The sequence below is a fragment of the Pseudophryne corroboree genome, chromosome 6 (genome assembly GCF_028390025.1).
Source record: "Pseudophryne corroboree isolate aPseCor3 chromosome 6, aPseCor3.hap2, whole genome shotgun sequence".
NCBI lineage: Eukaryota > Metazoa > Chordata > Amphibia > Anura > Myobatrachidae > Pseudophryne > Pseudophryne corroboree.
Window position 1 is genome coordinate 803,313,079 of NC_086449.1, and position 24,614 is coordinate 803,337,692.

Below are 24,614 nucleotides of genomic sequence, written 5' to 3' on the forward strand. Positions count from 1 at the left end.
TCAGGGAGTAATAGCTCTCATCAGGGAGTAATAGTAATAGTAGCACTCATCAGGGAGTAATAGTAATAGTAGCACTCATCAGGGAGTAATAGTAATAGTAGCACTCATCAGGGAGTAATAGTAATAGTAGCACTCATCAAGGAGATCGATCAGTGCCCATATAAAGTTACAAAGTTGCTTGGTTAAACGCTCTTTAGTTCCAGCCGTGGTCAAGGTATTTAGTGCAAATTGTTACATCTACTTGACCTGTGCTCTCCTGTGTTCCTGGCTAGGCCGATGTCCTGACACACCTGGCAATGCAGGTACTTGGCTAGCCCAATTTTCAATTGAGATTGCTGACACCATATTGCATCTTGCTCAATGACTCAGGGAGCTTATTGGCTAATTAGTCCTTATTAGGGTACAGGTTCAGCTTCATTGCAAATGGGCGAGACCAGATCTTTATTATACTCTATAAATAAAGCATAAACGGCTTATGTAACACATCAAATTATTCTTATCCTTTTGTTTCACATTGGAAAATTGGAAGGAGCAGATGTTATTTTTGGAATCCCGGAATGGTAAATGCTAAATGGCTGTATTAATGGAAGTGTGAGAATAAGAGGGAAAATGCATTCTTCTATTCCTTACGGGTTCATGCAGCCATAAATCCTTATATCACTATATGGACTAATGTTAGGTCTGCCGCCCAGAAAGGGAAGGCTAAGGAAACTCATACGGAATCACATGCCAATCTACGCCATGGAACCCTCGTCACAGCCCTGCCGCCAGTGCCTCTAACTGGCTATACCAGGATTTTGGTGTTTATAAATGGAGGGCGTACAACCTGTTACCATATTCACATTGGGGTAGGAGTTATTCCTAATGTATACATCCTACTTCTAGTCAAGTATTATCCTTCATTTAACTGGCACCACAGATCCACATTGCCTTACAAAGTACAAAAGCAGAAACGGTGCAAAGAAGCAATCAAAAAGTGCAAAAAACTTACAGTACAAAGCAGAACGTGGGGTAGAAGCTATATAACCATTGTATTTATACACAAGAGCAGCGCAGTCTAAACCCAAATGTTCAGGGCCATTTTTGGAAGTGAGAAGGAGTTGGTGGTATAAGTAAGGGAGGGAAAAGCACATGAGAGAAGAGGGCCCTGCTCGTAAGAGCTTGCAGTCTAAACGGGAGGAGCAGACAGACGGGTGACACAGTGGGGAGAGACAGTGGACGAGGAGCATGGAGCAGTTTGGTAGGATGTGAGCTGGAAGGCTTTGATCAAGAAGTGGGTATTGACTCTTGAGAGCCCGTTTGAAGTTCTGTAGAGAGGTGGAGAGTCTGATAGGGAGAGGGAGATAATTCCAGTGGGAGCATCACGTGAGAAATCTTGGAGGTAGGAATGGGATGAAGAAATCAATTGGGTGGAGAGGTGGCAGTCGCTGGCAGGGCAAAGTTTGGAGGTAGATGAGGTCAAATTTGTAGAGTGAAGACAATTGGTGACACTTGACAGTTGTGTGAAAAGTCTGGAAAGGGAGCCAGCGTAGGGCTTGTAGGAGAAGGGATGCAGACGGAGTGTGTTTGGAGAGGAAGATGAGCCTGACAGCAGCATGAAGGACAGATTGGAGTGGAGAGAGGTGGGAGACAAGGAGGCCAGGTAGGAGGAGGTTACAGTAATCCAGTCTAGAGATGACCTGTGAGTGGATGAGGGTCTTTGTTGCTTCAGAGTTAGGAAGAGTCTGATCCTGGAGATTTTTCGAAGGTGGAGGCAGCAAGACTGGAAGAGGGACTGTATGAGTGATTTGTAGGAGAGGGCATAAGACAGCGGACTTGCGATATAGAAGAGGTGATGGTGAAGTTGTTAATTGACAATGAAACTAAGAGGGGGGGGGGGGGTGATTATATCCATTATATATACAATAATTTAAATGGAAGTGTAAACATAGAAACACAGAATGTGACGGCAGATAAGAACCACTTGGCCCATCTAGTCTGCCCCTTTTTTTTTTTTTTTACCTCAAACCTTATTTAATCCTTATTTCTTTGTAAGGATATCCTTATGTGTACCCAAATGCATGTTTAAATTGCTCTACTGTCTCAGCCTTTACCACCTCTGATGGGAGGCTATTCCACTTGCCCACTACCCTTTCTTTGAAGTAATTTTTCCTCAAATTTCCCCTGAACCTCCCCCCTCCAGTCTCAGTGCATGTCCTCATGTCCTATTGCTTCTCTTCATTTGGAGAATGTTTCCCTCCTGGACTTTGTTAAAACCCTTGATATATTTGAACGTTTCTATCTTGTCCCCCCTTTCCCTTCTCTGCTCCATACTATACATATTGAGATTTCTTAGTCTTTCTGGGTATGTTTTGTGATATAGGCCATGCACCATTTTAGTTGCCCTTCTTTGTACAGTCTCTAATGTATTATTATCCTTTTGAAGATATGGCCTACAGAACTGAACACAGTATTCTAGATGGGGCTGTACCAATGACCTATACAGTGGCAGGTATCCGGACTCCTGGTCGACAACAAAAAGGTCGACACACCTTAGGTCGCCGCCAATTGGTCGACACACCTTAGGTCGACATGGACGAAAGGTCGACATGGACAAAATGTCGACAGGGACAAGGTCGACATGGAAAAAGGTCGACATGAGTTTTTCACAATTTTTTTCTTTTTTGGAACCTTTTCATACTTAACGATCCACGTGGACTACGATTGGAACGGTAATCTGTGCCGAGCGAAGCGAAGGCACCATGCGAGGGGACACGGTGCACTAATTGGGGTTCCCGGTCACTCTACGAAGAAAACGACACCAAAAAAACATAAAAAAACTCATGTCGACCTTTTCCATGTCGACCTTGTTCCTGTCGACCTTTTGTCCATGTCGACCTTTTGTAAATGTCGACCTAAAGTGTGTCGACCTTTTTGTTGTCGACCTGGAGTCCCAGACCCCAGTGGCATTATTACTTCTATCTGCTACTGATTCCTCTCCCTATGCACGGATCATCTGACTAGCCTTCCTCATTGCTTTGTTACATTGCTTACCTGCCTTTAAGTCACCTGAAATAGTGACTCCTAGATCCCTTTCCTCCTCAGTAGTTTCCAGTATAGTGCCATTAATACTATATTTAGCCTTTGGATTTTTGAGACCCAAGTGCATGATTTTGCATTTTTTGGCATTGAACTTTAACTATAACAGACCCTTAATGTAAAGATCTGATAGGCATGGTTAAAATATATTTTAAATTGTTCTATAATTAAAATATATAAAATCTTTAAAACAGCCTGCATGCTGTGTATGACATGTCTGTTGGGCGAGAGAGAGGTCCACAGCTAAATGATGTATAATGGCCTTTTCCTGCCGGCGATATGTTAGTGTATAAATATTCCGCCGTGTCATTTAGCAGCCATGTCTCATGATTATCTCTTCCTGTAGAACCAGTTCTCTCCTGCGGAAAACATGCAATATCCATTATCATATACAGTTGCAAGTAACCGATATTTAATCTTCTCTAACACCACTTCTCCCTGACTACCAGGAAGTCATATGAGTTTGAAGATTTACTACAGTCGTCAGAAAACGGCCGAGTAGACTGGTACGCACAGACCAAGCTTGCCCTTACACGCACTTTATCCGACGAAAACGTCTATGAAGACATCTTAGGTAAGGATAGAGGTACAGAATAAGGGGGAGGTGTATCAAACCTTGGAGAGAGATAAAGTACCAACCAATTAGCTCCTAACTGCCATGTTACAGGCTCTGGGGTCTAGGTATTAAGCCTTGGAGAGAGATAAAGTGGATGGAGATAAAGTACCAGCCAATCAGCTCCTAACTGTCATGCTACAGGCTGTGTTTGAAAATGACACTAAGGAGCTGGTGGTTTGGTGCTTTATGCCTCTCCGCTTTTTCTCTTTCCAGGGCTTAGTACATCTGCATCTCTGCCTCCAAAGTACCAACGACTTCTGTCAACACAGCATGTAAAATGACAGGTAAAAGCTGATTATTTGGTACCAAGGCTTGATACATATCCCTTAAATATGATATGTATGCATTTGAAAATTTCTAACAGGTGTTAGAATTATTATGTATGAGAATGTATACAAACTTGGGACATGAGAGTGTTTGTATCTCTGTGATATCACTAGTAACATGGCCGTACCTCTGTCATATCACTAGTAACATGGCCGTACCTGTGTGATATCACTAGTAACATGGCCGTACCTGTGTGATATCACTAGTAACATGGCCGTACCTCTGTGATATCACTAGTAACATGGCAGTACCTCTGTGATATCACTAGTAACATGGCAATACCTCTGTAATATCACTAGTAACATGGCAATACCTCTGTGATATCACTAGTAACATGGCAATACCTCTGTGATATCACTAGTAACATGGCAATACCTCTGTGATATCACTAGTAACATGGCAGTATCTCTGTGATATCACTACTAACATGGCAATACTTCTGTGATATCACTAGTAACATGGCAGTGCCTCTGTGATATCACTAGTAACATGGCAATACCTCTGTGATATCACTAGTAACATGGCAGTACCTCTGTGATATCACTAGTAACATGGCAGAACTTCTGTGATATCACTAGTGACTTGGAGCACCACTGTGACATCACTAGTAACATAGGAGTGCTTCTGTGATATAACTAGTAACATGGGAGTATCTCAGTGATATCACTAGTGACTGGAAAGCACCATTGTGAAATCACTAATAACATGACAGTACCTCTGTGAAATCACTAATAACATGACAGTACCTCTGTGATATCACTGATAACATGAGAGTACCTTTGTGATATTACTAGTAACACGAGAGTAACTCTTGATACCACTACTGGCATGGGAGCACCTCTGTGATATCACTAGTGACCTTGGAGTATCTCTTTAATATCACTAATATGATCAGTGTCATGAGAGAATATCCTTGTGATATTACTAGTGACATTGTAGTACATCTATGATATCACTAGTGAAATAAGAATACCACTATGATATCACTAGTGACATGAGATTACATCTGTGATATCACTAGTGACATGAGAGCACATCTGTGATATCACTAGTGACATGAGAGTACCACTATGATATCACTAGTGACATGAGAGTACCACAATGATATCACTAGTGACATGAGATTACATCTGTGATATCACTAGTGACATGAGAGTACCACTATGATATCACTAGTGACATGGGAGCACATCTGTGATGTCACTAGTGAATTTATATGCTGCATGCTCATGGGTAATTTCTCTATCGTCCTAAGTGGATGCTGGGGTTCCTGAAAGGACCATGGGGAATAGCGGCTCCGCAGGAGACAGGGCACAAAAAAGTAAAGCTTTACTAGGTCAGGTGGTGTGCACTGGCTCCTCCCCCTATGACCCTCCTCCAGACTCCAGTTAGATTTTGTGCCCGAACGAGAAGGGTGCAATCTAGGTGGCTCTCCTAAAGAGCTGCTTAGAGAAAGTTTAGTTTAGGTTTTTTTCTTTACAGTGAGTCCTGCTGGCAACAGGATCACTGCAACGTGGGACTTAGGGGGAAAGTAGTAAACTCACCTGCATGCAGAGTGGATTTGCTGCTTGGCTACTGGACACCATTAGCTCCAGAGGGATCGAACACAGGCCCAGCCGTGGAGTCCGGTCCCGGAGCCGCGCCGCCGACCCCCTTGCAGATGCTGAAGCGTGAAGAGGTCCGGAAACCGGCGGCTGAAGACTCCTCAGTCTTCATAAGGTAGCGCACAGCACTGCAGCTGTGCGCCATTTTCCTCTCAGCACACTTCACTGGGCAGTCACTGAGGGTGCAGAGCGCTGGGGGGGGGCGCTCTGAGAGGCAAATATAAACCTTATACAAGGCTAAAAATACCTCACATATAGCCCATAGGGGCTATATGGAGATATTTAACCCCTGCCTGACTGGAAAAATAGCGGGAGAAGAACCCGCCGAAAAAGGGGCGGGGCCTATCTCCTCAGCACACGGCGCCATTTTCTGTCACAGCTCCGCTGGTCAGAACGGCTCCCAGGTCTCTCCCCTGCACTGCACTACAGAAACAGGGTAAAACAGAGAGGGGGGGCACATTAATGGCTATATATATATATATTAAAGCAGCTATAAGGGAGCACTTAATATAAGGATATCCCTTGTATATATAGCGCTTTGTGGTGTGTGCTGGCAGACTCTCCCTCTGTCTCCCCAAAAGGGCTAGTGGGTCCTGTCTTCATTAGAGCATTCCCTGTGAGTTTGCGGTGTGTGTCGGTACGTGGTGTCGACATGTATGAGGACGATATTGGTGTGGAGGCGGAGCAATTGCCAAATATGCAGATGTCACCCCCCAGGGGGTCGACACCAGAATGGATGCCTTTATTTGTGGAATTACGTGATGGTTTATCTTCCCTTAAACAGTCAGTTGAGGACATGAGGCGGCCGGACAATCAATTAATGCCTGTACAGGCGCCTCAAACACCGTCAGGGGCTGTAAAACGCCCTTTGCCTCAGTCGGTCGACACAGACCCAGACACGGGCACTGATTCCAGTGACGACGGTAGAAATTCAAACGTATTTTCCAGTAGGGCCACACGTTATATGATTTTGGCAATGAAGGAGACGTTACATTTAGCTGATACTACAGATACCGTAAAACAGGGTATTATGTATGGTGTGAAAAAACTACAAACAGTTTTTCCTGAATCAGAAGAATTAAATGACGTGTGTGATGAAGCGTGGGTTGCTCCTGATAAAAAGTTGATAATTTCAAAAAAGTTATTGGCATTATACCCTTTCCCGCCAGAGGTTAGGGCGCGCTGGGAAACACCCCCTAAGGTGGACAAGGCGCTCACACGCTTATCCAAACAAGTGGCGTTACCCTCTCCTGAGACGGCCGCACTTAAGGATCCATCAGATAGAAAGATGGAAGTTATTCAAAAGAATATATACACACATGCAGGTGTTATACTACGACCAGCTATAGCAACTGCCTGGATGTGCAGTGCTGGAGTAGTTTGGTCAGAATCCCTGATTGAAAATATTGATACCCTAGATAGGGACAATGTTTTACTGTCGTTAGAACAAATAAAGGATGCATTTATCTATATGCGTGATGCACAGAGGGATATTTGCACACTGGCATCTCGGATGAGTGCTATGTCCATTTCAGCCAGAAGAGCCTTATGGACACGACAGTGGACAGGCGATGCGGATTCAAAACGTCACATGGAGGTTTTGCCGTATAAAGGGGAGGAGTTATTTGGAGTTGGTCTATCAGACTTGGTGGCCACGGCTACTGCCGGGAAATCCACTTTTTTACCTCAAGTCACTCCCCAACAGAGAAAGGCACCGACCTTTCAACCGCAGCCTTTTCGCTCCTACAAAAATAAGAGAGCAAAGGGCTTGTCGTACCTGCCACGAGGCAGAGGAAGAGGGAAGAGACACCAACAGGCAGCTCCTTCCCAGGAACAGAAGCCCTCCCCGGCTCCTGCAAAAACCTCAGCATGACGCTGGGGCCTCTCAAGCGGACTCGGGGACAGTGGGGGGCCGTCTCAAAAATTACAGCGCGCAGTGGGCTCACTCGCAGGTAGACCCCTGGATCCTGCAGATAATATCTCAGGGGTACAGGTTGGAATTAGAGACGGATCCTCCTCATCGTTTCCTGAAGTCTGCCTTACCAACCGTCTCTTCCGAAAGGGAGAGGGTGTTGGAAGCCATTCACAAGCTGTACGCTCAGCAGGTGATAGTCAAAGTACCCCTATTACAACAAGGAAAGGGGTATTATTCCACTCTATTTGTGGTACCGAAGCCGGATGGCTCGGTAAGGCCTATTCTAAATCTGAAGTCCTTGAACCTCTACATAAAAAAGTTCAAGTTCAAGATGGAGTCACTCAGAGCAGTGATAGCGAACCTGGAAGAAGGGGACTTTATGGTATCCTTGGACATCAAGGATGCGTATCTACACGTTCCGATTTACCCCGCACACCAGGGGTACCTCAGGTTCATTGTTCAAAACTGTCACTATCAGTTTCAGACGCTGCCGTTCGGATTGTCCACGGCGCCTCGGGTCTTTACCAAGGTAATGGCCGAGATGATGATTCTTCTTCGAAGAAAAGGCGTATTAGTTATCCCATACTTGGACGATCTCCTAATAAGGGCAAGGTCCAGAGAACAGCTGGAGACAGCTTTAGCACTATCTCAAGAGGTGCTAAGACAACACGGGTGGATTCTGAATATTCCAAAATCCCATTTAATCCCGACAACTCGTCTGCTGTTCCTAGGAATGATTCTGGACACGGTTCAGAAAAAGGTTTTCCTTCCAGAGGAAAAAGCCAAGGAGTTATCCGATCTGGTCAGGAACCTCCTAAAACCAGGAAAAGTGTCAGTACATCAATGCACAAGAGTCCTGGGAAAAATGGTGGCTTCTTACGAAGCAATTCCATTCGGCAGATTCCATGCAAGAATATTCCAAAGGGATCTGTTGGACAAATGGTCAGGGTCGCATCTGCAGATGCACCTGCGAATAACCCTGTCACCAAAGACAAGGGTGTCACTTCTGTGGTGGTTGCAGAAGGCTCACCTATTAGAAGGCCGCAGATTCGGCATTCAGGATTGGATCCTGGTGACCACGGACGCCAGCCTGAGAGGCTGGGGAGCAGTCACACAAGGAAGAAACTTCCAGGGAGTATGGACGAGTCTGGAAAAGTCTCTTCACATAAACATTCTGGAACTAAGAGCAATCTACAATGCTCTAAGCCAGGCGGAACTTCTCCTGCAAGGAAAGCCGGTGTTGATTCAGTCGGACAACATCACGGCGGTCGCCCATGTAAACAGGCAGGGCGGCACAAGAAGCAGGAGTGCAATGGCAGAAGCTGCCAAGATTCTTCGCTGGGCGGAGAATCACGTGATAGCACTGTCAGCAGTGTTCATCCCGGGCGTGGACAACTGGGAAGCAGACTTCCTCAGCAGACACGATCTTCATCCGGGAGAGTGGGGTCTACATCCAGAAGTCTTCAACATGTTAATAGACCGTTGGGAAAGACCAATTGTAGACATGATGGCGTCTCGCCTCAACAAGAAACTGGACAAATATTGCGCCAGGTCAAGAGATCCACAGGCAATAGCTGTGGACGCACTGGTAACTCCTTGGGTGTACCAGTCAGTGTATGTGTTTTCTCCTCTGCCGCTCATACCAAAGGTATTGAAGATCATACGGCAAAGAAGAGTAAGAACAATACTAGTGGTTCCGGATTGGCCGAGAAGGACTTGGTATCCGGAACTTCAAGAGATGCTCACGGACGAACCGTGGCCTCTACCTCTGAGAAGGGACCTGCTACAGCAGGGTCCCTGTCTTTTTCAAGACTTACCGCGGCTGCGTTTGACGGCATGGCGGTTGAACGCCAGATCCTAAAAGGGAAAGGCATTCCAGAAGAAGTCATTCCTACCTTGATTAAGGCACGGAAGGAAGTCACCGTGAAACATTATCACCGCATTTGGCGAAAATATGTAGCGTGGTGCGAGGATCGGAGGGTTCCGACGGAGGAATTCCAACTGGGTCGTTTCCTACATTTCCTGCAATCAGGATTATCTATGGGTCTCAAATTGGGATCCATTAAGGTTCAAATTTCGGCCCTGTCAATATTCTTCCAAAAAGAATTGGCCTCTGTCCCTGAGGTCCAGACTTTTGTCAAGGGAGTACTGCATATACAGCCTCCTGTGGTGCCTCCGGTGGCACCGTGGGATCTAAATGTAGTTTTAGATTTCCTCAAATCCCATTGGTTTGAACCATTGAAAAAGGTGGATTTGAAATATCTCACATTGAAAGTGACTATGTTACTAGCCCTGGCCTCTGCCAGGAGAGTATCTGAATTGGCGGCTTTATCTTATAAAAGTCCTTATCTAATCTTCCATTCGGATAGGGCAGAACTGCGGACTCGTCCGCATTTTCTCCCTAAAGTGGTATCAGCATTTCATCTGAACCAACCTATTGTGGTGCCTGCGGCCACTAGCGACTTGGAGGACTCCAAGTTGTTGGACGTTGTCAGAGCCTTAAAAATATACATTGCAAGGACGGCTGGAGTCAGAAAATCTGACTCGCTGTTTATATTGTATGCACCCAACAAGTTGGGCGCACCTGCTTCTAAGCAGTCGATTGCTCGTTGGATTTGTAACACAATTCAACTTGCACATTCTGTGGCAGGCCTGCCACAGCCTAAAACTGTAAAAGCCCACTCCACAAGGAAGGTGGGCTCATCTTGGGCGGCTGCCCGAGGGGTCTCGGCATTACAACTCTGCCGAGCAGCTACGTGGTCGGGGGAGAACACGTTTGTAAAATTTTACAAATTTGATACCCTGGCAAAGGAGGACCTGGAGTTCTCTCATTCGGTGCTGCAGAGTCATCCGCACTCTCCCGCCCGTTTGGGAGCTTTGGTATAATCCCCATGGTCCTTTCAGGAACCCCAGCATCCACTTAGGACGATAGAGAAAATAAGAATTTACTTACCGATAATTCTATTTCTCGGAGTCCGTAGTGGATGCTGGGCGCCCATCCCAAGTGCGGATTATCTGCAATACTTGTACATAGTTATTGTTAACTAATTCGGGTTATTGTTAAGGAGCCATCTTTAAGAGGCCCTTTCTGTTGTCATACTGTTAACTGGGTTTAGATCACAAGTTGTACGGTGTGATTGGTGTGGCTGGTATGAGTCTTACCCGGGATTCAAAATGCCTCCCTTATTGTGTATGCTCGTCCGGGCACAGTACCTAACTGGAGTCTGGAGGAGGGTCATAGGGGGAGGAGCCAGTGCACACCACCTGACCTAGTAAAGCTTTACTTTTTTGTGCCCTGTCTCCTGCGGAGCCGCTATTCCCCATGGTCCTTTCAGGAACCCCAGCATCCACTACGGACTCCGAGAAATAGAATTATCGGTAAGTAAATTCTTATTATAGAGATAACAAAAATTAAATATATACCTGTATATGTTATAAAGCCATAATTTCATTTTCAAATAATAACAAACTGCCAACTAGAACCATCAAATATAGACACATTAGCCGGGATGTAATGAAGTCCACGTTTGGAGGGCGTGCGGGATACAGACTTCGTTACATCCCGCCCATATTTTTATTAAATGGATGTTAAGAAATAATTAAAAAATATTTTTTTTTTTCTAATTTCCCTTATATTGCTATAGGGAAATGGGGGGACTATATGTTTTTACTACTAAACTTATAGCGTAACCTGACTCCTCCCTCTCATTTGCATTATATGCCAAAAATATGGCAGAGAAAGAATAAAGAAATAACTTTAAAAAAAGTGTTACCTATAATCACTAGAAGAGTTGTGCATCGGTCAGCGGGTGACGTCACAGAAGGGCCTGCACTTTCTACCTGTAACTGACTCTTATACCCCCAGAAAGTAATATTCCCACAGTATGACGCTCCCCCCGCTGCCTCTGTGCGGCTCTGCAATACGGACGGGTGATGGGATTTTGTACAAAATTATCCTTTCGGCTTTTTGTCCTTTTTAGTCCTCTAAGAAACAGAAAAAAAAGGGAGAGAAAAAGACAGCATCGCATTACATCTCCGAAACCAAAATAAACAGAATTAAACCCAAACCTGTGTTCCCCTGGGACATTATGCAAACAGGAATTTATTGCATTGAGCACTTTGCTGGCTCTTGTTAAACCTCCTATTTGCTACAAAAAAAATGCTCTCTTCCTGTCATGTTAATACGGACACATGAAATCCTTGTACATGTGTGTGGGAACAGGGTGTACGTGCGAGTATCTATCTATCTATCTCCATTCTCCTCTGTTGCGAAATCCAAATGGTTTTGCAAAGATGTTGATGTGCGCCCTTCTACAGAACACCCCTAGAAAGTGCCCACTATACCCCTCTATCTAATTTTATTCCCCTCGCTCTGCTGCAGCCTGAACACCAGAGAAAATGTCAGCATGCTCTGCAGAATGGCAATTGGAGCACTTTCTCTGACTTATTTAAGACTTAGGGGGAGATTTATCAAATCTCAGAGACTGATAAAGTGGAGAGAGATAAAGTATCGACCAATCAGCTTCTGACATTTTTTTTTAGCACAGCCTGTAACATGCCTACTTTCATACATATTACATACTTTCCGACTTTCTTGGACACCTCTTCGGGGGAAGCCAGGAGATGAGACTCTGCAGGCAGCTTCGGGGGTCAGAGTCTGGCTGTCACGTCATTAGGCCCCGCCCCTGCAGTGGCAACATGCCATGAACCACAGGTCTGAGACGACGGGGCAGGTTTTCGTGAGGCAGATTTGCTGCAATTAGCCCCACTGCCTGAAAACGGAGCTGCTATTCCTAGTATTTTTTCTCCCACCCCAGCCTACTTCACTAGGAAGTGCGTGGGTTGCTTGCGGGTGATCCAACCACTCTTCTGGAAGTATAGGGGACTACCTGAAAAATCGGGAGTCTCCTGCAACTTCCGGGAGAGTAGGTAAGTATAACTTTATAACTCCAAGATTTGATACATCTCCCCTTTAACCCCAGAGAAAATCTCTCCAGCCTTGACCTATTTACTGCTGTGGGGAGAGTGAAATTACACAATTCATGAATCAGTGAAATAGCAAAGCTTACAGAATGCGAATAATAAAATTAATACTGTATGCAGCGTCCACCAATGATAAATAGACCCCAGAATGATGTTGTGCTTAATACACATTTGGCAAGGAACACCTTCATCCCACCCAAATCCTGTTGGCCAGTGCTCCTCCACTACTGCCAGGGATTTCCCCCTGAGGAAGTCATTTTGACGAAACGCATTGAGTTTCTTTGAATTTCATCTGTATCTACATGAGCCAACAACGGAGTGCAAATTCCTGATTTCTCCATGAACATTTGATTACACAGTGATCATCGGATGTGTCTTACGTCTGTACAATATATGGATGTTTTTTTTTATGTATCTGCAATCAACTTGGAATTTTTTAATGGACACTTTAACAAATTAAAAAGTGTTGCTTTATGTTAAAATGCCTTTGAATTTATAACACTTATGGTGGTAGTACTGTACACATTACTGGCATCAGTCTAGCGTCCTCAGATCCCCATTTGCTCTATCGTACATAAGAAGCATGTCTACTCAGACGCATGATAATCATAAAAGAGCATTATACAGTATGCTGACTTTTATATGTTATATATCCAACTGGCTTTTGAGTGGAAGGTGCCACGACGGACCGGACGTTGGGCAGATCTGTTACATACAGTATGCAGACATCAAAAACAATTTGATGCATCCTTAGTGAAGAGGGGAGGGAGAAAAACTCTAGCAGGAGGTTCAGGTGCTGTGATTGGCAGCATTGTGTGGCATTTGGAAAAGTCCCAATGATGTGGTTCACTACGAAACGCGTCACAGAGCCCCTGTACCACCCACTTCTATGGAAGAAGAGTGAAAACCTGCAAGGCTGTCCTTCTATCCCGGGAGTCCAGGAGGGCATCCTGACATTCTGGATATTTTGTAAGATTTGCAAAATATGATTCAGTGATTCCAGAAATGCTCTTAATAAAACGCGTCGTATGAATGGTAAATGTGGCTAAAATATGGTTATAGTCTGTACAGAGAAACGGTGTTGACTCTTTCTGGCGCTGGTCACATATGCACTGAGATACTTTGTAGATAAAATATCACATGTAAAATATATAGCAAGTGAAGACAATGGCAGTATTAAATAAATATTCAAGCTTTGTGTCCTTTGACCAATGTCTATCAATACATTGTGCATAGATTTTTCAAGTTTTAAAATGAAGTCCCATACCGCATAAAGGTGGAGGAGCCAGCAGGTGGTAAGTGTTACAGGGTACCAGGGTATACCCTGCAGGGCTCCTCAGACTTATACCCAATGTGGCAAGTGATAAGCTGGTGATCCAGGAAAAAGGCACTGGCCGGTATGGCCGACGCGTTTCGGGATGACTTATCCCTTCTTCAAGGCATGGTTATAGTCTGCTGCTTAGTTTAGCATAAATCTGCACTCCAGTAATTGATGTAATAAAACATTAGAGGACATCGGTGCCGATGGTGACATAAATACAATGTTAGTAGTAGAAACTGCAGCTTCCAGCAAAACTGCATCATCAGGGCACACTAGAACATTTTACACCAACGTCTGAGGCTGAAGTTTGCCTACAGTGCAATTAGGTCAGATATTTCTAAATCATTATTCTGCAGCACTTCCTGTTGTGCACTAATTATAGCAGAGTCAGATTTTCCTACATTGCAGCTATTGAGGCTGGAAAGCTAAAACCTAGATGGTTGCAGTGTCCATTTCTCTCTCTCTCTCTCTATATATATATATATATATATTTATTTTGGTTTATTTTTTCTTTACATGTCTTAGACCAGAAGATCTGTTCCAAATACATTGCAGGAATTAACAACTGCATAGTTCAGAATATAAATAATAATCCCCAAATCTAGTTATTTGGTTAATGATTTCTGAATCAGGCGACCTCTCATACATCCTCTTTTGAGTGTTACCCTAAATACTGCCCTCCCCCCCACACACACACACACACACACACACACACATACACACGCAATGCGGGTGTAAAATATACCATCATGCATACTGCTGTCTACTGTTATATATACTGTAGATGTCTACCTGCCTATTACAAAGATACTACAATATCTATTGGACAATTTTCGTTATACTTTAACAATGCTAATTAATAATTCTGGTCTATTTTTCCTTTGAATAAGACGCGCACAGATAAATAAATGCGAATATACCGTTGACGCAGCGTCCTGTGCAGAAAGACACATTACTGATCATCTCTAGAAAGCTATATTAAAAACTATACATATAAACCCTGACTTATTACAGCCCAACATTTATATTATATGTCTTACCATACTTAACCCTTTAAACCTGGACGCTCATTGATTACACAGGTTCCGTGGCTGTTTAAAACTAGGGTAAATGCAGGCTGAAAGTCAGCCAGCCACAGAATCTGTGTACTACATTAGTGTCCTCGTTTAAAGGGATAGTATGGTAAGCATATATAGAGTATATGTTAGTTTTAGTAATACTGTACACATGAGTTGTGACATAATGTACAAATGGAGCCACGGTTATCTTGGCTTCTCTGCTGCACCTAGGTGCACCATGGTTTATTAGCATATGCCCTTCATCGACTGTTCTCAGCTGCTATACAATACAGAGAGAACAATACATCACGGGATTAAGTCATTACAGCAGGAGATTAAGGGGGACATCTACTAAGCAGTGATAAGAGCGGAGAAATGAGCCAGTGGAGAAATTTCCCCATCAACCAATCAGCAGCTCTGTATCATTTTATAGTATGCAAATTATAGATGTTACTTCAGTGCTGATTGGTTGCCATGGGCAACTTCTCCACTGGCTTACTTCTCTGCTCTTATCACTGCTTAGTAAATGTCCCCCTAAGTCTGACTGCCCTGGCTCAATTAATCCTATTAAAAACCAAGATAAAGGTGGCACCATCTGTATATATACCCAGATTGTTGCTTGATATGAGGCTGCCTGCACATTGCTGCATTATGTCTGGACTCAGCTGTAGCCCCAGGGTCAGCAAACGTATTGCTATTCCCCACCATCACCATAATTACCATCAGCCACATTCTTCTAGTAATAGGCCGGCATTGAACAACAGCTGGGAAGCCACAGGTTGCCTAACCTTGAGCTAACAGGATGCAGAGCAGAGACACAGCCGCCCTCCCTCTCTCCCCTATCACTAGCAGTATTATTAACCCATGTCCCTCCCCAAGAAAAGGTTTTTTATTTCCCTACCTGAGCTTTCACTTCCTGATCCTGTGACAAGCAGGCGAGATTCTGCATGAGGTGCACCATGGCGAGAAAGAAAGGTGAGACCTAGAACATAGGAGGAGGGGAAGGTACAGGAATCCAAGGTGTATCTCTCAGTGTCATGCTAACTTCTGCTATGCACCCCTACCTTAAAAACCCTTCCCCTCACCTGCCAGGTAGGACTAGTCACGTCACCAGGTGCCTACAGCGCTGAGGTGACAGAATCGAAAGTTCAACTCGTCAGAAACTTTTACTTCACAACAACTAAGAGGAAACAAAACTTTGTCACTTGTTTTCTGAGGGAAGGGGGGTTTATGTGTCATTCATAGAGGTGACTGAGAGTTTAGCCTGTCTGACAGCGGGACCCATTTCTGCTGGTTTCATTTCACCTGTGTGATCACGTGGTGCTCCTGTTTTCCCCACGTTTTAATTTCAGTAACCCAGGACAGCGACGGGCAACAGGCAGCCCCCACCCCCCCCTCCCTCCGTGCCTCCACCGGCTACCCCCAGACCTTTCCTGCTGTATTGTCAGATGTGCCCGTTATGGCTTGTACAGTAACACTTGTTTAAATGCCTGTAGATGTGTTATAACAACCAGGTGTCTCTTTCTGCCTCCCTATTGAGATCCGATAACGCCCTGAACGGTATTAGGCTGCCTGTCACAGGCTTACGGGGAATTTAGTAAATGTTAAAGAAAAAATGTCAGTCTGTTCATTTATTCAGCTTAAGCTTTTGTAACTGGAGAATCAATGGGGGAAAACAGGAGCAGAACATATTGAAATAGGTCATATTGGCAGTTAACGTACAGGCTACAGCAGAGGCTAATTTACAGGCAATCATTTTGATATTGCACAATCTAAATATTATGACAAACGTTTATTTTTATTGCACCCACATACTCAGCAGCGCAGTCACACACTGGAGCTTACAGCAGTAGTGAATGGAACTGAATTGGGAACGCTCATCCTTGGTCACATGGGAGTAATTACCTTCAGAAAATGATATTGCATGCAGCACCTTCAGGGCATAATGGTGACATGTGGTAGTGATTTTCCCCACGCCCCCTGCTGCAACTGGAGTGAAGACTCGCACTTATTCACCAATCAATGTGATCAAACACTTGTATGGCATCACTTTCATGTGACAGTCCTATGTTTTCTTTCTATTTTATCTGTATACTGGCAGGCAGGGCTTTTAGGTGTGGATCATAGGGTCCTGTTGGTCGACAGGAATGCTAGGTCGACAGAGCCTCTAGGATGGCATGGGCTAGGTCGACAGTTCAAAAGGTCGACATAAGTTTTTAAGTTTTTTTGGGTGTTGTTTTCTCCGTACAGTGACCGGGAACCCCAATTAGTGCACTGTGTGCCCTTGCATGGCGAGCAAGCTTCGGGCAAGGTTACTATTCTCAATCGTAGTCCGCGTGGATCGTTAAGTATGAAAAAGTTCAAAAAAATTGAAAAACTCATGTCGACCTTTTGACCTGTTGACCTAGAGTCCCTGTCGACCTTGAAAACCTGCCAACCTAGTTACTGTCGACCAATAGTGGTCGACCTAGACACAGTCGACCTAGGGACCGGATCCCAGGGCTTTTGGTGCCAGTTAATTTATTAAAATGAATCAAAATTTGACTATACGCGCCAACCGAGTTCTGTGATTGGTTCCCAGACCTTTGGTGTGTGAGACGTACGGTGTGTGTTGACGTTGCCTCATTTTACTGGTTTCAATACTTAATTTTACTAATAGATTAATATGTAACGTACTGTATAGATTCTTGGCGTAAAGCGTGCCTATTTATTTGCTATCGGTATTAGACCCTAGAATTCTAGTTTGTTATTGCTGCAATAAGAAATGAAAGATCGATGGAATTTATCAAAACTCACATCCATGGTTTGGGTCTCCGTCCCTGTCATGTGTAAAAGTAATCGCTAATGTGGTCACTTTACTGTTAGACTCGTGGGCCAGCCAAGCGTGCTCGAGAGGGGAGTGCCGGTAAGGGATCCTGCAGACCCATTGCACGCGTCGGTAACTACGGCCATCTGTAGCGTTTAGGCTGCATCGTCTAACGCCAGCTGGCTACTGATGTCAAGCTACCGGAGCCTACCAGGGTCAAGCCTTGTAAATTCAACATTTAGGCAGCCCTCTATAGAAACTAAGGGTATATCGCCTGCACTCCCGCCAAGATACATTCAGGGATTCTCAATATTTGCGGGTACCCCCTGAAAATGTGGGTTTTTGGGGGGATAAATATGTTCTCAAATGTATAAACATTACATTTTACTAACCTTTTATGTTTTGCCAGATCCCCCATCGAAGGAAAATCCTTACGAGGACATAGAGACGGACAGTCGGTGTCTAGGGAAGAAGTGCGTGCCTGCGTTCCCCGGGACCTTGCCCTCCGTCCCCGGGACACAGAACAAGGTAATCCACATTATAGAGTTATCAGTCCTTGTAAAGTGATCTTATGGGAGTTTAATGTAATGTGAAACCCACATAATACTCCGCACAGCGGAGGCGGCTGAACCAGTCTCAATGACAATGCAACCGATTAATTCGCTAGGTAGCAGTGACATAGCTGAGATAGGTCAGTCCACAGGTCCTTCCCTGTATTCACACAGATATTGGTTCAGCCTACAGTATGGCTGTCTCCAGTGCATGACGGCAGTGTCTGCCCCTCAGGGAGCTAATCGATGCACTATTTGACATTAATATATAGCAAAGGTTCTTTCTGAATAATAGGCCTGAAATAATATAAATGTTTATAAGTTGCTGATCATAGGCGGTGCCCTTTGCAGCAGGCTGGCACGGCAGGGGGAGGTGCTTCAGTGTCTGCACAGACAGTGAGAGGCTGACAGGTATGCAGGCTTGCCCTGCGTTGATTGGTGGATTCATACACGGGGGAGAAGAAATGTCACAGCAGTTTAATAGATTTCGGTCACATCATTTTGCTCTGTGGTGGTCATTCCGAGTTGTTTGCTCGCTAGCAATTTTTTGCAGCCATGCAAACGCTATGCCGCCTCCCACTGGGAGTGTATTTTCGCAGAAGTACGAACGAAAGGATCGCAGAGCGGCTACAAAATAATTTTGTGCAGTTTCAGAGTAGCTTCAGACCTACTCAGCTCTTGCGATCACTTCAGACTATTCAGTTCTTGTTTTGACGTCACAAACCGCCCTGCGTTCGCCCAGATATGCCTGCGTTTTTCCTGGCACGTCTGCCTTTTTCCCCGAACACTCCCTGAAAACGGTCAGTTGACACCCAGAAACGCCCTCTTCCTGTCAATCACTCTGCGGCCAGCAGTGCGACTGAAAAGCTTCGCTAGACCTTGTGTGAAACTTCATCGTTCGTTGTATTAGTACGACGCGCATGCACATTGCGCCGCATACGCATGCGCAGAAGTACAGATTTTTTGCCTGATAGCTGCGCAGCGAACGAAAGCAGCTAGCGATCAACTCGGATTGACCCCTGTATTCAATCACATTAGTCGGGAGATGGATCAAGCCTTGGAGAGAGTGGGATAATGTAGTAGTTGCACAGTCAGCTTCTACCTGTCATTTATCTAGAACGGTCTTTGAAATGACAGTTAGCAGCTGATTGGTTGCTTTGTGCAACTGTCCCAGTTTATATCTCTCTCAAAGGTTTGATACATCTCTCCCTACGGCACCAATCTAAACATGTAGGGGAGACTTCAGCTTTCTGGAAAGCACTGGGGAGGTAATGCAAAACTTTTGAATAGAACTGCTCTAGAGTGTCATATAGGGGAGGGGAGGCACTGATGGACTGTTCTGTCTATAAGATATATGTAATGTACTGTACAGGGATACTTAGGGAATGGTGTTCACATGCTGATGCTTGATTTTCAGTGAAGAGAGCCATAAAATGATTTGTTTCAGAAAGGCGAAGTTTAATCTGCTCAGAGAAGCAGCGAAGATTGTTGACTGGAAGATGCGGACAAATGGGAATTTATGTATTATACCGTACAGCAACAACATCTCTAGGAATTAAGAGGCAATCTGCGTGGTTACATAAGAAAGCATTGGAGGAAATAGGGGGAGGGGGGAGCTCACGGTCAGGATTTAAACTAGAAGGGATTAATAAGTGAATTATGGAAATACAAGGAATGTAGACATGTATGTGAGAGGAGCGTTGGGTTAGCTAAAGCTGAAGGCGGGAAACGGAGCCCGGAAGACAGTAAATCTAATCCCAAAATGGTTTTCAGTTCTGGAACCACAACAAAAAAATGTTATGAAATCTTTTATACCTTGTGTCCCCCCCCCCCCCCCCCCCCCCACACACAATTGTATTTAAATTATTTTGTTGTCCTTTATGAGGATGCGGTCAGTATCCTGGCAGTCGGGGTACAGACGGATCCTGGTGGTAAGTTTTGGTGTTAGGATCAGGCACTAGGGGAAGGGTTTAGGGCTAGACCCTATGGTCAGGCATCGGGGTGGGGGGGGGGGCAGTTACGGTTAGGCTTCGGGGGGGAGTTAGGGTTAGGCTTCGGGGGGGAGTTAGGATTAGGCAATAGGGTTAGGCTTCGGGGGGGAGTTAGGGTTAAGCTTCAGGGGTTCAGTGGGCAGTTAGGGTTAGGCACTAGGGTTAGGCTTCAGGGGGCAGTTAGGGTTAGGCACTAGGGTTAGGCTTCAGGGGGCAGTTAGGGTTAGGCACTAGGATTAGGCTTCAGGGGGCAATTAGGGTTAGGCACTAGGGTTAGGCTTCAGGGGGTAGTTAGGGTTAGGCACTAGGGTTAGGCCTCAGGGGGGGCAGTTAGGGTTAGGCACTAAAGTTAGGCTTCAGGGGGGGGCAGTTAGGGTTAGGCACTAGGGTTAGGCTTCAGGGGGGGCAGTTAGGGTTAGGCACTAGGGTTAGGCTTCAGGGGGGAGCAGTTAGGGTTAGGCACTAGGGTTAGGCTTCGGGGGCAGTTATGCACTAAGGTTAGGTGTTAGGGTTAGGCTTCATGGGGGGCAGTTAGGGTTAGGCGCTACAGTTAGGGTTAGGCTTCGGGGGGGGCAGTTAGGGTTAGGCACTATGGTCAGGTTAGGTGTTAGGGTTAAGCTTCGTGGGGGGGGGAATTAGGATTAGGTACTAGGGCTAGGCTTCATGGGGCAGTTAGGGTTAGGCACTATGGTTAGGCTTCTGGGGGGCAGTTAGAGTTAGGCACTACAGTTAGGGTTAGGCTTTTGGGGGGCAGTTAGGGTTAGACACTACGGTTAGGGTTAGGCTTCGGGGGGGGGCAGTTAGGGTTAGGCACTAGGGTTAGGTGTTAGGCTTCATGGGGGGGAGTTAGGATTAGGCACTACGGTTAGGCTTCAGGGGGGCAATTAGAGTTAGGCTGCAGCAGGGGTGGGTTAGGAATAAAATATGTCCCGCGATCCGTCAGGATGCTTCTGTTGTCATTCAAACGGTCGGGATAGTGGGTGCCGGGATCTCAATATCAACCCTTCCTTTAAGATTGATTATTATGTAGAATACATTTACTTTTATAGCTTATATTATATTGCCCCATCTGTGTCCCCTTCAGGTGCAGCAGAAGCCCCCCTTCTTCAGGCAGAACTCGGAGCGACGTAGTTTCAAGCTGTTGGACCTAAGGAAATTGGGGAGAGATGGAGTGGCCTCCCCCAGTAAGCTCAGCCCCCCGTCCTCTCCCAGCAGCCCAGATGAGAATTTTTTCAACACGGGAGATCAACAGAACGGGCGCCGGAGGAGGAAAATCCCAAAGGTATGTCGTGTGTTGCCGTTGGAGACCAGCTACTTTATTGTCCTCCGCATCTTCATTCTCAGCTATCAGAAGAACTGAAATGCGTTGGCTGTCTGTAATAACAACGTCACCCGGACACTGCCTTTACTCTGCTTTTACGCTTATCACTGTGTGGCAAGAACACTTGAACGCAGCGGACGTTCTGCGCAAGAAGGGTTGTGCTATCCTATTGTTTATATGTCTATGTATATTTGTTTCTTCTATGTAGCTAGTGATGCGAATTAATTCCATTTATGAGGCACGACGGGGTAAGAAGAGAGTCAAGAGGTTATACCAGGCTACAGAGAATAACTCCGGCAGAGGTGATTATGACTACGGCATTCTGTGTTTCGGTCCTGAACCTTTTGGCGGCGATGTATCAAGCCTTGGAGAGAGATAAAATGGAGAGGTTGCCCACAGCAACCACTCCGCCGTTATGTTGTCATTTATTTGAAATGACCGCTAGACTGGTTGTTTTGGGAACCGTCTCCACTTTATCTCCAAGGCTTGATACATCTCCCCCTTTATCTGAGCTGCCTTGCTAATAAATACCCTGATCATAAGTTTGTGACTTGTGAAGGGGCTGTGCGGTTGTCGCCTCACACTGCAGACAGCAGTCAACAGCCTGGTCTGCAAAGCCTAAACTAGCCCCAAGCGGACAGTCAGGACGGGTTCCCCAACTGTTCTCAGATCCAGTTCCGCATTAGATGATGTCATAGCGCATTGCCACGTTTGTGATGTCATTACGTCACTCCCCACCTTTAGGAGAGACCCTATTGTGTTCTATAGCTGCTGTGGGGGTGGGGATGTAATGACGCATTGATGCACCAGTAGACAAAGCATGTGAAAGAGCCCCCAGCAGTTGATGTTACAGGGATTGCAGGGACTGTAGATGTAAGGGAGGGGGGGTGGGGCAGTAAGTTTTCTCTGGCTTATTAATAATGTTCCGTAGAGCGACTACTACCTCTGCTATCACTGATGGGTGCGCATTTACTAATCCAGACATTATTTTCTTTCTTCTCCCAGTTACAGACGACAACAGTGAATCTGACAGCGACACAGAAGAGAAACTGAAAGGTAATATTGGGTCTTATTGTATCGTCTACAACAGCGGTTTCCAAGCCCGGGTGCCACGCGGTACAAGCAGGGGGTGCCAGGGGTTGGTGAACCAGGACCAAATCAAATTGAAGAAGTGGATGAAGGAGTTATGACCTAGGGATCATAGTAACCATGTGACTTTAAATGTTGGTCTATTTACTGTATATTTTGTGGCTAAGTGCTCTGTCCAATTATCAAGTGCTAATAATGTATCTTAAACCCAGAATATCTACGTTTCTTTTAAACGTAACATAACACCTTCATCCACTCACCTCCTTAATTATCTATGGTCAGTGTGACGGGCAACAGCAGTCCTGGTGCTGCCAATCATACAATATGGAGGCAAACAGAAGCACAGCCCTGTCCCCCGCCACATGCTGCAACTGACCCTTAGGGCCGGATTCAATTGGATGCCAGGAAAAGGGTTGTAGCCTGAGGCTTTAACGCCTGGGGCTATTCAATTACATCCCCTTTTCCCTGCACTGTAAATTACCGGCTAACGCATTTTTCCAAAGAATCTGGGGATAAGTTTCCAGAGTTATGGGTTAACACGCCCGCGGCACCTACCATCAGGGCTTATAATGCGGACTTCTGTTGAGCCTCCCTCAGGCTCTAAGAATAATCTGCTATAAGCAATGGATCTAATTGAATAGCCCCGTCAGATCAATTAGCCGGCGGTAATTAAACGCGGCTAATTGAATCCGGCCCTATGGATGACCTATAAGCACAATTTAAGATTTTTTTCCAGAATTTCTTAATAAGATACCTTTGGCCTAGGGGTGCCGTGCCGATACAAGAAAGTTTGGGAACCACTGGCCTGCAGTATTTACTGTATGTTGTTATGCGCTAGTTGGCGGAATAGAACACGACTCGTAGGAGAAATGTTCTGGTACTGACTTTAGCTGCAGTCGCATCCATTTTTGCGCATTATAGGGGGATTCTGAATCGGACACAAAGGGGCTGGCTTTGCAGGAAGTGGTGGCTGCCAGGTTTACTATCTCACGCTACCGCAAGTGCCCATGCGAGGGGATGTATAGGGCCATGATCCGCCCACTGTTTCTCCATCCACAGCCGCAACTGTCAGTGGGGCAGATGTATTAACCTGGAGAAGGCATAAGGAAGTGATAAACCAGTGATATGTGCAAGGTGATAAACGCACCAGCCAATCAGCTCCAATATGTAAATTAACAGTTAGGAGCTGATTGGCTGGCGCGTTTATCACCTTGCATTTATCACTGGTTTATCACTTCCTTATGCCTTCTCCAGGTTAATACATCTGCCCCATTATTTATTTATTTATTAACCATTTCTTATATAGCGCATCAAATTCCGTTGCGCTTTATAATTGGATTATTAGTAATGGCCCTTGCCCATGCCCTACGCTGGGTACGACAGATCCCTCACAAGCAGGCTCAGAACTGCACAGAGCTTTAGAGACGCACCCATAACACAGAACAGTTCCGTATGATCACACGGTCGCAGCTCATTTAACGCAGAGAGAAATCCAGTCTAGATCCATCCAACTTCAAACCATACAGAGATGCACAAAAATGTGTAAACCGGTGAACGGAGATCCGTCAGATCCTGGAACAGCCTCAGCCAACTCACCGCCTTAATGCTCAATTTGCACTGGTGATTGTGAGGCGGCAGGAATTCCATGCTGAAAGCAGAGTGGGATTACATTCTAGCTAGCGGTAATATCCCATGGACAAACAATTTGTTTTGCGCAAAGTGTTGGTGTATTGTTTACTCTTGGAATCCCATCCACTTCCCCCTTTCCTCCTCATTATTGTGACACAGCAGTACGAGGAATGGACCAAACTAAACTTTGTAAATAGAAGCAGATTTTAGTGGGATTGCTAATCAGCGGACATGTGTTTTGTTGCTTCACAAATGTCAGCGCTTCCGTTACGGATCCATCAGGGTATGGTATATCGGGTTTTATGTATTGCAAACCACATGTCTG

General features: G+C 45.3%; 1 protein-coding gene and 1 long non-coding RNA gene across 2 annotated transcripts in view; one reads left to right on the forward strand and one right to left on the reverse strand.

Annotated features, from left to right (window-relative positions):
* DENND2A (DENN domain containing 2A) overlaps window positions 1-24,614 on the forward strand; it is a 143,027-nt gene that overhangs the window by 83,213 nt on the left and 35,200 nt on the right. Inside the window, exons 4-8 of the mRNA XM_063928946.1 lie at window positions 3,528-3,652; window positions 18,118-18,236; window positions 21,335-21,532; window positions 21,780-21,873; window positions 22,577-22,627. Coding sequence (XP_063785016.1) covers window positions 3,528-3,652; window positions 18,118-18,236; window positions 21,335-21,532; window positions 21,780-21,873; window positions 22,577-22,627 — 587 coding nt within the window. The remainder of the gene's footprint in view (window positions 1-3,527; window positions 3,653-18,117; window positions 18,237-21,334; window positions 21,533-21,779; window positions 21,874-22,576; window positions 22,628-24,614) is intronic.
* LOC134933610 (uncharacterized) lies at window positions 3,226-15,886 on the reverse strand. Its single transcript, XR_010179742.1, has 3 exons — window positions 15,804-15,886; window positions 11,314-11,524; window positions 3,226-3,437 (listed from the first exon to the last, which is right to left on the reverse strand). It is a non-coding gene; the product is annotated as an uncharacterized LOC134933610 (long non-coding RNA).